Consider the following 18086-nt stretch of genomic DNA (forward strand, 5'->3'; position numbering starts at 1 on the left):
CTATGACACCATTTCCTTATGCGTGTTAGTTATTAAATAGTATATCTGACATACTATTATAACGTTTAACAGGTATAAATAGCCAAATAGATATGTGTTAAAAAATGTATAACTCGTAATATCGCATATTATTATTATAGTACATAGGTGGCGAACCCGTGACACACGTGCCAAAGTTGCAACGTTGGCCAAATCTTAACGGCATGGTGAAAATATCTTTATTTGATCATTCAGTCTTGCATAATTAAATTTAATGAAAAAAAATACACTTCGCATGTACATTATACACTCATATTCACGTCAATATTTTTTTTAAATCATCTTTTATACAAAAATGTGTAAAATATTTTTTACAATATAAAGTTTTAAAAATTTTGCAGTTAAAGGTTAATGTCATATTTTTCTTTTTGGCAGACCACGTATAATTGTGAATTGTAGTCATCCGTAGTCATCACTGAATACTGCGCAGTATCACACATTCACACCTCACCCATAGCTCATATACGGACAATGACAGGAACATATCACGAACAGATCACCTACGCTCGCCATGTATAACACTTAAGATATCATGTATCAAGATATTATATCAAAATTCAAAACATTTTGTCCTAAATAATGTATTATAAATATGTAAGTTAACATACATGTTCTGAGTTGCGACTCTTGGGGTTTTAGCACGTTTTTTTCTATGTTCGCCTGAACGTGCTCAGAAACCTAAACAGATTCGGTCGCCGTCGTCTTCGTCTCCGATGGGGGCGACTATAAATACACACGAGCTAAAAAGAAAACGACGGTGCTCGTAAAACAGAATCAGCCAGAAAGGATAACGGCATAAACATTCTTCACCGATACGACCCCCTCATTCCGAGCATTCCGGATTCGGTGTATCCGCTCCTGTCGAAAATTGTGGGAAGTATTTGGCTTTTCGACAAATATATGTATGTTTGGTTTTATGATGTCTATATGCTAGTAAAAAAGTAATTCGTTTACGTTTTGATAAAAAAAAAAAAAAAAAATACCAATCGACGAATCCTAATAATAATAATACTTTATTACAACCGATTTCCTATTTACGAGTACACTATACAATATTATAACTATTCCTAAATGCTCGTAAAATTTAAATTGGAACGAAAGACATAGGTACGAATATTATTATAATACTTAATGACTATTTTTTTTTTTAGAATCTGAGTGAAATGAGTAAATATTTCTCATTAATTTTGTTTTTATAATAGTTTATAACAATTGATTTTAGATTAATATCAAATAACATTTAAAATTTGGCTTTTGTTTCAGTCAACAAACATTTCGCTTATCTCGTTTGAAATGAATCCCTGCAAACGAGCAAAACATTTTACGAGAAACAGTGCCAATAAATTGACTATTTGAAGCTTACAAGGAAATCCAAAATATTTCCAACTCTGCTGAGTTCATTTTATCAAATTGCAGTCATTTAAAAACACATTAACCTGCTGACTACAGACACTTAAAATAATTATTTGTACTTAAATTTTATTTTAAATGTCTGTTTATTATTATTTTAATATTCGTGAGCATCAAGATAATTCATTGACATAATCTGTTATAAGTTTTTATAACTTACAATTTAGTAAACAATTATAAATTATGCAGCGATTTTTTAATATGTATTATTTATTAGCTGATGTTCCTACAGGAAATATTTAATTTTTTTTACCACATTCCTTACATTTGTTATTATTTAATGTGAACAAATTGAAAAGATTAAGTAATAACTTGTTTTTTCGTTAGATGAAATATATATATACTTATTCATGTATGTATATATTCGTAATATTTTCTTCTCGAAATATTGTAATAAAATAATTTTATAAAAATAATGATATTAGTTATATTATAACATTAATTTATAAGTAAATGGTAATTTTATTATGTCTGGTTGGCAGGAAAGTTGTATAGTAGAAGCATTAAACAGTACAAAGTTGTGTAGGCTATTACACATATTTTTCATTATTTTAATGCAAATATTAATAACATGTTTATTTTATAATGTACTTTGACAGACAGTTATTTTATTTTCATAAAAAGTTGCGAGTTTAATACATTTTTTATGTTATAATAACTCAACCATAAAAAATAATAAAATTTTTAGTATTCCCTGAATAATTTTTTTTTAAACAAAAGTTAATTTGAGTATTTAATTTTTAGTGAATAATTTGTCGAGAATATATTATAGTATGTACTGTAGATATTGATTATTCTTTCGTTAGGACAATTTATAATTGCAGAACAATCTACATATTATTTTATTCAATATTTACTAACAAGATTCTAAGACAGTCATTAACTAAGTCAGTATTAGTATATACTCTATAAGCCTATTGGTTTAGCTTAATGAATTGATTTTAGAAATAATATGTACTATACCTAAACTATAATAATATATTATTATATATTAATTCATTTATATTTTAGTATTGATTATATATATGTAGATGTTATACATTGTTGAATTCAGTAGACATAAATATATTTCATATCATATACATAATATGAGATATGTTTATGTATATATAATATATTTACTCCTTGGATACATATCTTGAATTGAACATTGACAGAGGATAATTGGTAAATTTCGGTCAGCTAATGAATACAATATTATTTTAACTTTAGTGTATAGTATGATAAATCTTGTCACTGTTGGTTTCAACAAAAGTTTTAGTCTCTTATTAAAGTCGGCCTAAAGTCTAGAAATCATCCTCTACACATGGGGAGTAGGCCAATTTGCGTGGGTATAGTGGGTACACTACAATAAAAAAACGTGGCGGGTACAATACCTGCAATGTTACATTAAATACAATGTGGATTGGATACGCGATTGTCGTTTCGGCGATGAGGAAACTTCCAATAATTTATTATAATATACCAATTTAGTGAATATATATTAGTATAAACTATGCCAACAAATTTTTTATGATTTTTAGTAGGAAGTGAATACTGAATAATGTTATAAAGTCTACATAATATTTGCAATATTATAATGATTTATGTAATAAACATTATTGTGATATATTTACGTGAGCCGAGTAAAATTATTAGTTTTACTCGATAAATTATTTTTACTCACTCACGCTCGGCATCGACATACTATAATTTTAGGCGGCTCTATTGCTTTGCCTCACTATATTATAGTACCATTAGTACCTACGCGTAATCGGCGCCACTATTATAGCAGGACGATAATGACACTACATTTCTCCTTTTTATTTTTATACATAATATATTGATAAATTTCATATATAATGTATTATAGTATTATAGTATACTGTATACAGGATGCGGCTGTCCAATGTCATATAACCATATTTATAATCCTAGCTTACGCATCGGCTATATTTTACATAGCATATCCATATTATCTGTGAACAATATTGGCATAATATTTTTCACGTGATTTGATTTTTCATATTTATATCGAATACAGTGATGTATAGTTAAATCTTAAAAATCGTAAGATTTTATTAAACGCTACTCTTCTGTATTTGGTGACCACAAATCTTATATAGTAATAAGGTCTATTTTGGAGTATGGTTCCAACATTTAAAGCCATTTCTCTAATTATTAGAATGCGTGTCAGTTGAATGAGTTCAAAACCGTATAGTTTTTATACTAAATTTTCTTTTGGAATTCTGTGAATACGGTTCAATTCGCACACGCAATTGGACTTGCCCATTTGTCGTAAAGCGGCATCATTACATCATTTAAATATCATCGTTATCAATGACTTTATTGAGTGAATCAATATAATATATGTATATATAATCATATATTTGTTACATCATATCCATCATCACACATTCATACATCACTCTTGCTTTTCTACGTCCCATCTCATAATTCTAATTCCCTAAAAAAGTTCAACACTATCTAAAGCTATACGCAATAATTATTCTGACTTTGATTTCTCTGTTTTTTTTCCATATACCTACCAAGCATATTTCTCTTTTATACATCTATTTTATTTTGTTTATTAACCGGTTAGATTTAATTTAAATATATCATCCATTATTATAAATTAATAAACAGGGATTCTTGTTATTTCCCTATCAAATTTAAATGGTATTATGAAACAATTTTATATAATCGTTTTTTTGACCAGACTTTAAAACGTTAATAGGTATTTATAAATTACTTGATGAGCATTATAGTAATATAATTTTTGAGGTATTTATATAAATTTACTATAGGTATTAATTGGCCGATTTTAATAGTTAATAGAAATGCAAAACTGCTAAAACAAAATTATCTAATTATTAAAAAAAGTTATCAGCGGAGAACAAACCTGGAGAAACGAGCAAGTCATACCACCAGGAAATGTATAGTAAATTTCCGTATTATTGTATATAATTTAGGTTGTTGTTAAAAGGAATTCTGTAAACGTATAATATGATATCCTACCGAAGAGTTTGGATTCTGTGGTTTGATGTTTTCGCTGTCACCGGCTACGAATTCGTGGCCTTCGAGTTGTTGGTTAAGTTCCTGATCACCGTCATCGTCTTCTTCGACCACAGTCTCCAACACAACCACCGCGGTGGTCGTATCAGTTGCAACTTCCGTTGGTTCTACCGTGGTCACTACTTCAACGTCATCGTTATCGTCGTTGTCGTTGTCGTCGTCCTCCTCTTCTTCATATTCCTGTAACATTCATTCATGCATACCATTATTATAACTTAACGATATTTTTAGTTTATCAGAATTAATTTCATTATTATAATTTAATACACGAGTCTTAATTTTTCTATGGTTAAACTTCCTACTCGGTACTATAGTTCTTGAAAATAATTTTACTTTTTAATCATTATTTGATATTAATAATAAAAACTAAAAAGTAATATTACTATAAATTTATATTATGTTTATAAGATCACAATTTTCACAGTAAAAATAAAGACTACTTCTATATACATCAAGAGGCCCGGATATCTAACTACAGACCTATAATAGTTTTTAAATCACTATAGTTTACAATTCCTGGTATTTAATAATAATTTTAAATATATAATTATTATTTATTGTAAAATTCATTCAATGAAATACATTCAGTTAATTTTCATGGTAGATAATTTAATGCAATATACATAATATTATAGATTGCAACGTATTGTTGGACCTGAGATAATTATACTTTTGCTATTTACGTATTTGCAAAAAATTGATAATTTAAAATTGCTGCTTCTTTTCATATAATATTCGTTCAAGTATTTTTTTTTTTTTGTCAGAAATCATAATTATTAACCAATTACGGAAATTTTTTTAATCAAAACATTTTTTTCTTGATGAAAATAGTGATTGGGTAAAGTATAGACAGCGGTACGAAAGATACGATCAAATAAAACGGTTGCCCTAGACGCACGTTCCCCCAATCGATATTTAAGTATACTTGCGCCTATGGTTTGAATACAAATCAAGTTAGAGATATTGTATTATTATAATATATAATACGATTGATAAATTAAAACTATATTATACTATAACACTTTCTAGCTAGTTTATTATATTATATTATATTATTACATGCAATTTATATTTCGAAGTGGCCAGTTCTCGTTAGTCCAATGCACGCGCTGTTCGTTATCTGCCGTAATGGCGTATAAACCATAAACTAGTGCGAGTACGTTTATGGGTTCGTTGTTCATATATTATGTAGAAATCTCTGTGGTTATACTAAATCGATATAACGTAAACGTAACCGTGTAAACATTAAAAGAGAAGTGATCACAAGTCACAGTATGTACTGCAGTGATAATATGCGAAGCACGCGCGAGACTGCATCTCTCGCGAACATCAGACTGACATAATAAAACGCAGTTCGTCTTAATATTATTGTTACAGTGTTTATTATATTATATAGACGAACCGGAGGGGACGTCGTTTTGAGTGGATTTTGTATATTATTACTTAAACGTTTCCAACAGCATGCAGCAGACTTATTTTGTACATACCAGAGTGTTATACTTTAGCTGATGTCTATAATATACGAGAGCAGTGTTTGACGTGCAAAGCCTGCTGCAGTGCTTTAACGACTTGAAAACATTTTACACATATATACGTACATACAGGGTGATTCACCAAACACGTTCATTACTGTTTGGTTTTTGGAATTTTCAAATATTTTTAAAAACCATATTTTAAAATTCTACTATTTTTAATAATATTAAAAACTACTAAAAAAATGTTTAGTGATGTTACAAACTTTTGTTTTTCAGATGAGAATCACTGATCTGTACTGTAAATTTTTAAGTAGATAGTTTTTCAAAAATGTTTATGTACCTAATTCTAAATTTAAACGTGTAGTTTTTCAGTTATTAAAATATTTATATTAAAGATAATAGTTTTTAAAAACGGTTTTTTATAAATATAAAATGGATTTAATGCTGGATCTTGTATTTATTGTGCTTGGAATATTTTTAAAACTATAATCGTTATTGATAGATTAAATATGAATTATTAAAATTTTAAAATTACCATAGCCGTTATATCTTCCGAATCCATTATCTTTACGGACCTGATCTTTATTAGGTACACAAAGTTAAATAACTCAAAAACTCTCATTTGAATTGTGATATTAATACGTCAACACTTTCAGATAAATTATCGGCTAAATAATTTAAAGTAGAAAAGTGAGTTCTCATTTAAAAAAAAAAACATGTAACTCCATAGGTAGCCCTTTAATCCTTAAGTAGTATAAGAATCTTAAGAAATTGAAACTATAGTATTTACAAATATTAAAAATTCTAAAATAGTCTAAAACTAAAAAGTTCTAAAACTTAGATTTTAAATAACTGTATTATTGAAGAAAAAATGTAAGTATGCTTGGTGAATACATCCTGTGTATAAGATGTAACGATTTTTATTTCGTTATTTCTTTAGAAATAGAAGACAGATGATCATCACTGATGGTCACAAAAATAAGATAAACTGCGTGTTGTTTTTTTACTTCGGGTGTGCTTACAAATTCCACATCAACTCGAAAATATTATATTGTTATTTGTTATTGTATCTTTGAGAAAAAAATAACTTACCTACTCGAACCGTTAGATAGCGCACGCATACCAAGGTATGATAATACTAATTTAAAAAGTATATGAAGTATTGAAATGAATTTTAACATTATTATTATTATAAAATAAAATCCAAAATTGATATAAACTTAATAATTAATAATTAACTCAATTTAACATTATTCAAGTGGTCAGAATTTTATAACTAATTGTAAATAAATCAAATGATTTTAATAAATTATATTATAAAATATTTTCAAATTTATTATAAAATGTTTAAGTTCATATATTTTTATCACAATCGACAATTATATAAAGTGAATTTAAGTTTTATCCGTCTAATAAATATAGTATATACTATAATATAATAACTAAAATAGCTGGTATTGACCCATATCTATATTTGAAACTATGAATCAATAGCTTTATTTATAAAATTTGATAGTTTTTTTTTTTAATTGTATGGAAGGTATATGTATTTGTATGTATAAACAAATATATAGGATTTTTGCCAATTAACATAAATCATAATGATTTAAAGCAAATATTGTTTAGAATTTATTATTCATTTTTATAACATTAAAGTAACCATCGTACCTAATAGACGATCGCGCAGGTATTGTACTTGTACCTACCTATAGATAACTATTGTCATTCAACAACATTAAATAGTATCAGTGATTAATTCTCAGTTAATGTTTTGATAAACTATAACCAATTATTCATTAGTGGATCGCGTAAATTGTAAAATGAATATTGCCTATAATTGCAAGTATAATCTTATTCATGAGGTTAAAAAAAAACTATTTTTAATGTGTAATTTTTATATTGATAGTATAATATGAATGTATTTCATTTTAACCTTAAATTATTTATTTATTATGTACCTATTGTATACGCTTTTTAGTATGATATTTTTAAATTATTTTATATTATTATACAATATACCTACTTATTTTGAATTCAAAAGTATAAAAACTGTTAAACAGTTATTCTTGTAGTATATTTCAATAATGAATTGTAAATTGAATCTCACTATTCATTTTTCAAAAAAACATTATGACTCCACCGTATATATTTTAGTACTCGTATAAGAAGATAATGGTAGCATAAATCAACTTTGTGTAACCAACAGAAATATAGCTTTTGAGCTTGAAATAAGATCTATTAACTAAAACGAATATAATGATAAAAAGCTCTCACGAGAATTCCAAAGGTTATCTTTTTGTAAGAAAATATAAAAGAATTTTATGTAATTTCATCATTATTAATGTATATTTCCTTATACTTAATACAAACATAAGGCGTAATTACGCTATTGTACACTGTAGTGCAGGAATATATATTATAATTAATATATTTTATTTTATCTATTGTAATTTAATATTATTATACACGCAGCTACATAGGTATATAAACATAATATAGAAAAGAAAAAAAACTGAAGAATTTTGAAAAAGAAAACTGTTGCACTAATTAGATACACTCATAGCCAAGATAGCAATTATTATTTACAGACCACAGAGACTGTCATCAGGCGTCAGCCAATATTACTAAACATATTTCATGTTTTACACAAAGGTTATGTATAATAATCTGAATAACTGCGTAATTGTTTTATTAAATATTAAATAATTATATCCAATTACAAAACACTTTGAAAAATGGAATAATTGTAAAATGAGATTGATTCATTAAAAATCTTTTTTTTTTTATTGTTCATCAAATCACTATAAGGACATAATTAAATTATTTTATTCTACTTTCTAGATTCAATACATTAAGCATTTTATTCGTAAATTTATAACGTCACCTCTTCGTTTTCTGATTGTTCCCGGCTTTTTACGTAATTTTCCAATCGTTCGTATTCTTCTCTTAAATTCCATATCTCCCTTTTCAGTTGTTCGTTTTCCCGACGTAACTTTTTTATGTAATTTTGGCCTGTAAAAAAAATGATTTATAAGCACAAATGTATATTTTTTTTGTAAAAATAAATTGTGTACTTGAAAGCTTTAAATAATAATTAACACGTATCGTGTGCAGAACAGAAATATTTTACATTTTTTTATTGAATATTAATATATTTATTGATACACAAAAACATTAAAAACATATTTCTTGTATAATATATTGTACAATAAAAACCATGTTTATATCATTTGCAATGCAGCTGAGTTGAGTTAAATCAATTTTGTATTTATTCATGTAAACTTTATTTTACAGATTTACTTTTTCAATAAAAATAAGTTTTTTTTAGTCAAATAATGTCCCACCAAATGTTAAAAGCAATATCGTCCACCAAAACAGCTGCTATATTATGTTTTCAGCTCATTCAAATAACAACCCACACGAGAAATCCTGTTTTTTTTTTACAGTCGATTGGTTTTATTTTTAAAGTTCTTGTATATAATATATATTTTTCAATTTTTTTTTATATAAAATGTGTTATTTCAACGATAAAACGTACTATACAGCGCATAAATAATAATATTTCCTTAGTCCACGATGTTTTTGGAAAGCTTACTTTTTGACGTACAAAAATAAATATTATAATATCAACATTTATTTGTTATCCTATACGTCAAATGTCAATACTTAAGTAGTAAGCATAGTTATAATTTTCTAGTTATTATATGTATAGTTTTATGAAAGTAAGTTCTCAATAATTTATAAAATATTTTTATATCAAATATGTTCAATAAAAATAATAATAATTAAAATACTATAAGAAACACTAATAAATACTCCATCAACACACAAAATATTATTAATTACTAGATATTTAATCAAATCGTGGTACATAATATAAATAATATACATATATTGATAATATTATAATATTAATATTACCTATGAACTTCAAATCAATGATTATTGTAATTATTTTATTCGCTGGTTAATAAACCGAATAGGCATGATATGCATAATATAATCATCAAAGCACTATACGTGTATATATTATATCATATACATTTTCATGGTAATTTAATATTATAGTATAAATATTAATATATATATTTTTTTATTATTATTATTGTTTCTTGAGCGATAAACATTTAATAACAGCACTGTTTACACAGATCTGTCTACATTTATTATTTGGTTTGACCCAGTGGCCCCGTAATATATTATGTATGTATATTGTATAGTGTATAGGAAAGATTTATGGACGAAGCAAATAATATTGCAGAATCACATAACCCACTCACCCAACATTCAGCAGTTTCTTTGCATTTTTTTTTTTATTATTTAAATCGCCAAAAGTCTGTATTCCGTGTGATGTTACATTTTTTTTTTTTTTTTTGAAGAACTAAACTACGCAGAATACTCATCACACAAACACTTTGCAGTCTACAAGTTTTGGCACCACTGGTTAAACCTTAACTTTCTCCGTTGTAGAACTTGTAAAGGTTAAATAAAGTCTATACAATTATAGAGGATACCATCACCAGCGGTTTTTTTAAATATTTATAAATTAAATAAATTAGGTCAAGTTAACATTATAATAACATATTTCGTATCATATGTCATTATATCCAATGGATACGTAATTTTGATGGGATGACTCACCCCAGTATTTTATTCTGGTGAAAGGTAAATGAATGAAGAATTATTGATAATGTCAATATAATTTAGTTGAAAATATTGTTATAATCAGGACGATATTGATGGAGTATAATAGTATACTATGTATAATGTATACATATAATAAGCAATAGTTTACATGTTTGAAATAGTATAACTATAATTTGTAGCTCCCGTGTGGTATTGATTAGACTATATTTATTGTTTTAAAAAGTTGAATATATATTTTTTTAATTTATTCGAATTAAATAAGTGCGGATGTGTGCAACAACATGTCAATTTTAATGAATACTATTAATAGTCTTTAGCTTCAATGTGATATTCAATATCATCATGTTTGTGTTGATACTTGATATTATTTAAACTGTGGGCTGTAGCATGTGTGCGGCTAATGTGCGCATCGCGTATACGTATATAATGGCGTATGGAAAATATAACAATGTTGTGGCGCTTCGCTGTACAACCGAAAACAAAATATCGAGTATTTGAAAAAATTGTGCAAGTGTTGTTTTGTTTATAAATTCGAATGCTTATATTTTATCATAATATTATCATATGTAGCCATGTAGGTACATCCGGTACAGGTATTAAGCACGAATCTGCTGATTAGTTAAGTCGTTAAAATACTGTAATTTTGTAGGAAGTCTCTGAAGTATCGAATTTTATTTATGGTGAAATTATAAAAAAACTTTATTAAGGTATTGTAACTTTTTTTTGGATAAAACCGACGTAATATATTATTTATTTTTTCATATTATAAACAATAAACTTAAGTCAAAAATTTTAAATAATGTTATTTTGTTTTGCTTTCATATCTAATATAAAAGCAAACCATCATTTTTGAAGCATTAATAGTTCGATAATTATTAAAATAAATAAATGTCACATATTAAAAGATATTCCATAAAATAGATTTCACTGTTCTTAATAATTGGGAAAAGTGCAGTTATCTATTTTTTTTTATTATTATTTCACTGTACCTACTTACATTAGTGCATAGATCTATATAAGATCTATATAAGAGGGCTTACCCCTACCCAAAATATTCGATTACCATTTTTTCACGGATAAGGTTGAATTGCTTTTATTTTTTTCGAATTACATTTGGGAAAGAAAAAGGTAATATTCAAATAATACTAAAAAAAAGGTAACATCCATCAAGTTGGCATTGTCTTCCCTCCCCTGTCTAAATCCATGTACTATAATTATAATAATATTATATGGTCATGACTCATGAGTAAAGACTCGCAATTAGTACTGACAAAAAGCTTTTATTTTTTACAAAAACGCAATTTGACGTTCAGATGAATATTTATATTATTTATTTTTTCTGTCTCGTATTTTTACTTGGCTCATGGATTAATTATCGTGTGTAAAGTAAACATAATATAATATACGCTATAAGTATTTCCGTTGTTATTATTATTATTTCTATAAATGGTGTGTTTTTAATATTATTATTATAAATTTATAGGTACTTACTACTTATATATTTTTATAATTTCACATTAACTACATATTGCTCATATCATTTTTAACTTGTTCATAGTAAGTGCTGTTTAATATTTTTTTTTTTTTTAGTATCTAAATCGATGTAATAATACATTTTTAATCAATGGGAATAGATAAAAAAATTACTGTTGAACAAAATTCGATTTATTTATAAGGGCTGGTTACGATATTTCCCTCTTTTAAGAAAGCTGATATTACATCACTGACTGAGGGAGTCTTATCCCTCACCGTAACGTCCCCCGAAATCATTTTTTTACGAGGATTTAATATTCGTATAGGGATTTGATCGGCGTTACGGGTATGCGTATGACACATTTTTTAAATTATGTTTTTATATTTTTTTGTCACGCCTTTGCCGAAAGTTCTTTTTTTGATATCGTGGTTGAAGCGTTGGAAAATTGCTTTTTTTCACCCGCTACAACGGACAGTCAGCGATCAGATATGTACTGTCCTAATCAGATAAATGTACATGAAAGTATCGATATGTTTTGTATAATATATCAAGTACTAGCTGGCAAGTAGGTTTCTACATGTTAGTCTTCTATTATAATGACTAATTTATACAGAGTTTTAGAAAAAGAAAATGAAATAACTTTTGTTATAATCATATTTTTTTTTAATACGAAAAATAATAAAATTAAAATTTGGTTACATTCTTTGGGAAACGATTTAAAATAGCCAATTTTGTTAATCTAATTTTTAGAAAAATTTGAATGTAGCATCGTTTATTTTAAGTCGAATAGTTTATTTTTTATAATTTTTCAAAAAATTAATCTAATAAATCTTTTGGTGTAAAATTATTTGAAATATTTAATTTAAATAATTTTTATTAACAATCTATAATTAATAATACAATAAGTTAATTTTATAATGAGAATTGTTGGCATGAGTTCACATGGTTAGAGAAAATATCTACTGATATTATAACTCTATAATTTGAAACATAATAACTTTTTTCAAAATATTATTTTTGGGAATACTCAGATATTATGATTAAATCTTCAATTTTTTACTTACCATTAAATCTTCATAATTTTTTCATACGTTTAACTTGTATTTATTTTTCATTTTTATTTATTAGGTCTTTCTATTACACATGTAGATAATGAGTACCGTAAGAACTAGGGAACGAATTTTAAATGCTCTAAAAACAAGAAAAATGCTTTAAAAAAAATACGATTTAATTTTTAATGCACTCATAACAGAAAGTTTTTTAAAAAATTCTCTTAAAATTATTTTTAACATGAAAAAATTTATTTAATTATATACATATTCTTAGGTATAAATTATTCGTATAATTTTCATCATTTTCTAGTTCCCCTATCTTCTTTTTACTTTGAAAATTATTTCCAAAAAATGAATAAACAGTTTCGATAGATATACATTCGTTATACTTTTACCTTGTGTTTCATAACACTGTATAATCAGGTGCTACCTAATCTTTATCAAATTTTAACAATTCCTATATAAAAATGATTTAAAAACATAAAAAATGCAAAATAAAAGTTACATTTTTTAATTCCTTAGTGTATGAAATAACCTTGTTCTTGAAAAGTAATATTTTCGGACATTCAAAAAAAAATGCAATTTGCTTTTTAATCCGTTCCCTAGTAAGAACATTTCATTATGGATTATCGTATCGATAGAGGTGCTATCTAAAGCATTAGAGGCGTAACCAAAAATATTATTCTTGGCTCGTTTGGTAAGGCAATTATTTAAGTAAGACCCGGTGGTCTAGCTTATTGGCATCATGTGCACACTATTAATCGGGACGACTGAATGGCTGGCGTCTATAACAAATATATATATACAATATTCGGTGTTAATTTTCTAAAGATTAACTTAAAAATATATATAAAAAAATAGTAAATGAAATAATTAGTAATTACATAAGTAGTCTAATAATACGCCCAATAGAGTCAAATATTAAGGGTTTTAATTGTTAAAGCTTACATTACAATTAATTGCTAATTGCTATGTATATATCTATGAAACTATATAGGTGCTATTGATAGATATAGGTCATACAAATCATACAATTATTATTCTAAACTACTCAAATTTATTCAACCCCCTCCCCTTATTGCGTACAGAAGGGTAACTTGAAGATATTGGCCATAAACGTGTCCCCGACGAACTCCATTTTCCGGTATGAAATTGTTTTGCTTGGCCATCGACTGCGGATCGTGCCGCACACGTCGCAGGCAACTGAAATAGCTCCCTCGCTGTCACCGGCACACAATTGACTATTTTTTATACGATGTCGCGCGTTAATTATTTTAATTTTCGACGACGGTGGTACCTATTTACTGTCGTGTCACCGTCGACGATTACTCGTAAGCGGCGGGGGACATGAAAATGTCATTGCTCGAGACACACGCTGCAGGAGCGCGCGATGAGCATATTTTGGCAAACGATCACACGATTTTTTGCGGTTCTCACACGAATATAATAATATATTATGTGTACATTCGCAGCGCTCGCGACCAATCGACCGAACGCCATGCCGCCGCGTCCCCGCAAACGTCGCGTGACGCGAATTCGCACATAGTCTCACCGCTGTGACGTGTTATCACAAAACACACGTCACACGTCCGGAACTATAATAGCGCACCTGTAATAATAATATTAATCGGAGTATGTGTGTTATTCGCGACGACAGCGACCGTGGTTCCGGTAAACAACCGCGCGGTTTATGTTAATAGAATATTATACTATCATAATATATTATATTTTGATGGCCGTAGCACATAAATTATTCGCAAGCACTACGCAGTTCAAAGTGTTAGTGGTCGTCGACGAGCGATCCGCGGTCTATACGACCGGTTAAATACCAGCAACAATAATATTGTGAAATACCGTCGTTATAATATATACGATATTAATATTATTACCATATTATAATAATATATAGCGCGCACTTCGAGTACTTGGATTATTTCATATTCATTGGTATATTTATTATTCTTTTCATTTTTTTTTTCAATAGGTAGTCGTCGCATTTTATGAATTCATGGTTTTAAACATATTTAAATCGAGTATGACTTTCTAATGCATAAAAAATCATTTCTTCTTTTATTATTCATCCTGTTATTTGCATATATTTTTTTATTATCTATATTTAATCATAACAGTATTATACTGCGTGTTACAATCGATATTCTTATAATATTGCTATTTTTTGTTGATTCAATTTTGATAATCCCAAATATATTTTACAACATGATTGCTAGTATCTTCACAAAATTATTTCAACTACCTCCTCTACATAATAATATCTATTATTGCCTAGTATTTTTGTAACCACTCAAATTCAAATATCAGTCTGTCGATTATTAATGTCTCGTATTTTTCATTGTTTTTCACATATTATATTAAATATATATATATATATATATACATCATGTGTAGTTTCACAATACGAAAGTTAAACTTGAAGTAACATACACGATGTACCATAGCTGTGACTTACACTATGTAGTTACTTGTACTCGGAGACTACTTTTACTTCTACTACAACTAGTGTATAATCCAGGAATACTCCAAGGGGAGGTTAAGTGATAAATTTCACCCCCACCCATGACAAATATAACTATCAACAAAATATACAATATTATTATTTATTTGTGAAATCTACAGTTATTATTATCAAGACATAATATATAGGTACTTATCGTTTGCACGTTTCGAAATACTTGGAATTTATCATAATAATAATTATGACCAATAAAATATAATTCTTATCAATTGTATTATTATTGTAAATGTTATGTCTAATATAGCTGTAGTCGATAGATGCCACGGACAGGTTTAAAAAAATTAAAAATTAAAAATTAATTTTTATCGATGTTTCAATAACGTAGGTATAATAGGTACCTACTATGTTTTTACCAAATTCAGGACAAAACACATTGGGATATCGTATCAAAATAAGTATCGATGGCGAAGGAAACCTGCCTCAACAGTTCATCACAGAGACAACCGATTTGTATGCAAGGAAAAATATCTTCGCATTAGATTGATTTAATACAAATAATAAAATTTGATTAATATTAAAATATTCATTTATAGTATGTCTGATGTCTGAAATGCGGTCGAATGTACTGGGTTAAATAATAATAATAATAATAATAATATAAATTAAATTGAAAGTGAATTCCTCGGATTTCCTCCACCTTCCCTCCCCCCAGCAAAATAGTCTGGATTCGGCGGTGCTACAACAACAGTACTGCCGCTGTAATACGCGGTCTACTTCTATATACATACATATTACTATACTGCTGTTAGGCGCTTTAACTACTAAACAACACTACGGACTCGGCCGATAAATAATTATACATACCTTTTTCGACTTCGGCGTTGATGTTGATCGTGCGCAACCGGAGTTCCTCGTTCTCGTAAAGCATTCCCCGAGACGCGCTCCTGTCCAACGTCCGGTTCGGCTTGAGGGTGGCGTCGCGGCGCCGGGACCGCAACATGGACGACGTGCCTGCAGGCGGAGCCATACCGCCGCCCAGCAAGCCGAATACCACATCGGCTAACCTCACACTACTGCACAACTCGGCCGGCCGTCAAACTGCAGCTGCGGCAGCCCGCACTCCTGCGAGACGCGACACGCCGTTTATCGTATGGTTACTATAATAATGTGTGTATTATTTGATGTTATTACGCGTCGTCGAACACGTGCGTGATGATTTTTGTGTGCGGTGCGAACCGTTCGCGAACGCGGTACATCGGTGACGGCGATTTTGTGTAATGTTGCCGCTGCGACGATTAAAATATATTATTATAATACAATATTATTGTACAGAGTGAATAGCTCGCCGATCTGTTCTTCCGTTACCTGTAGTAAATAAAAAAAAATGATTTTATAATTGTTAAATATAACGGAACGTGTTACATTTTTGGGAAAAAATCTGGTTGTTTACGATTCTCTGCGATATTATTTACCATAGGTTTTTTTATAAAGTAAAAATTAGGATTAACACAATTATTATAAAATACATTGTATACTTGTTATCAAACAAATTGTGTAATATTAAACAGTAGTGGACTACACATTTTGCGAGGTACCCCTTGACCTTTCCACTCTTTAATTTGTATTTCTCCAAAATCTAGATTATTAATATTTATGCGTCAAAATATTCATACAAATATTCATTACAGTTGTGTTGTATGCGCCACACACTCGATTCGTAAAACAAGTATTTTCGCATTGTGATTTAATTTTGCATTAACTTGAAATGTGTGTTTTCGTAATTGGGTACGGTAGAACTGTGCATTGCGTATATTATCAATTAATAATCTGCTTTAGATTATGAAATAAAAATGCAGTCTACCACTATTGTCATTAATAAGCAAATAAAAAAATTACCATTGTAAAAATTAGATTTTATTTTCAAAAAAAATATGTTATAGCTTATAAAGTTATAATTAGTATAGTTATTTTTTTAATTTAACACTAAAATCGCCTGACACAATCACGAGTGTTAATTAATCACAACTGAAGCGTAAATACATTGCATATACATAGAGTTCCGGAACGGACGTAATGGTGTTCCAAAATAAATTGTCGATTTCCAATTGATTGCAACAAATATTGAGATAAAATACGATTATGAATGCACGGCGAAATTCATTTACGCGTTAAACCGTACACAAACACGTATACATGCAAGTGCTTTTACGCTTCCCGTATTTACTATTATTTATTTTATTATGTATATATTCGAACGACAGAGGAGGTTCTAGGACTAAAATGTCGTATATATTTATATGTAAGCCATTAGTGCAATTTAGAATCCTAAATGTCTATTTTTGTTATTATCCAACTACAATTTAATATTTTAATATACTTTATGTTGAATATAATATTATTATGATATGATTTTACTAATATTATCAAACTACAATTTCGTAGAAGATTAAAATATTACAAAA

General features: G+C 28.0%; 1 protein-coding gene across 1 annotated transcript in view; it reads right to left on the reverse strand.

Moving 5' to 3' along the window:
- Positions 1–18086, reverse strand: part of LOC132917045 (uncharacterized) — a 54920-nt gene that overhangs the window by 25731 nt on the left and 11103 nt on the right. The window contains exons 2-4 of the mRNA XM_060977568.1: positions 16489–16989; positions 8863–8990; positions 4447–4683 (exon numbers count right to left, since the gene is read on the reverse strand). Of these exons, the coding sequence (XP_060833551.1) occupies positions 4447–4683; positions 8863–8990; positions 16489–16651 (528 nt within the window). The 5' untranslated portion in view covers positions 16652–16989. The remainder of the gene's footprint in view (positions 1–4446; positions 4684–8862; positions 8991–16488; positions 16990–18086) is intronic.

Source organism: Rhopalosiphum padi, chromosome 1 (genome assembly GCF_020882245.1).
Source record: "Rhopalosiphum padi isolate XX-2018 chromosome 1, ASM2088224v1, whole genome shotgun sequence".
Taxonomy (NCBI): domain Eukaryota; kingdom Metazoa; phylum Arthropoda; class Insecta; order Hemiptera; family Aphididae; genus Rhopalosiphum; species Rhopalosiphum padi.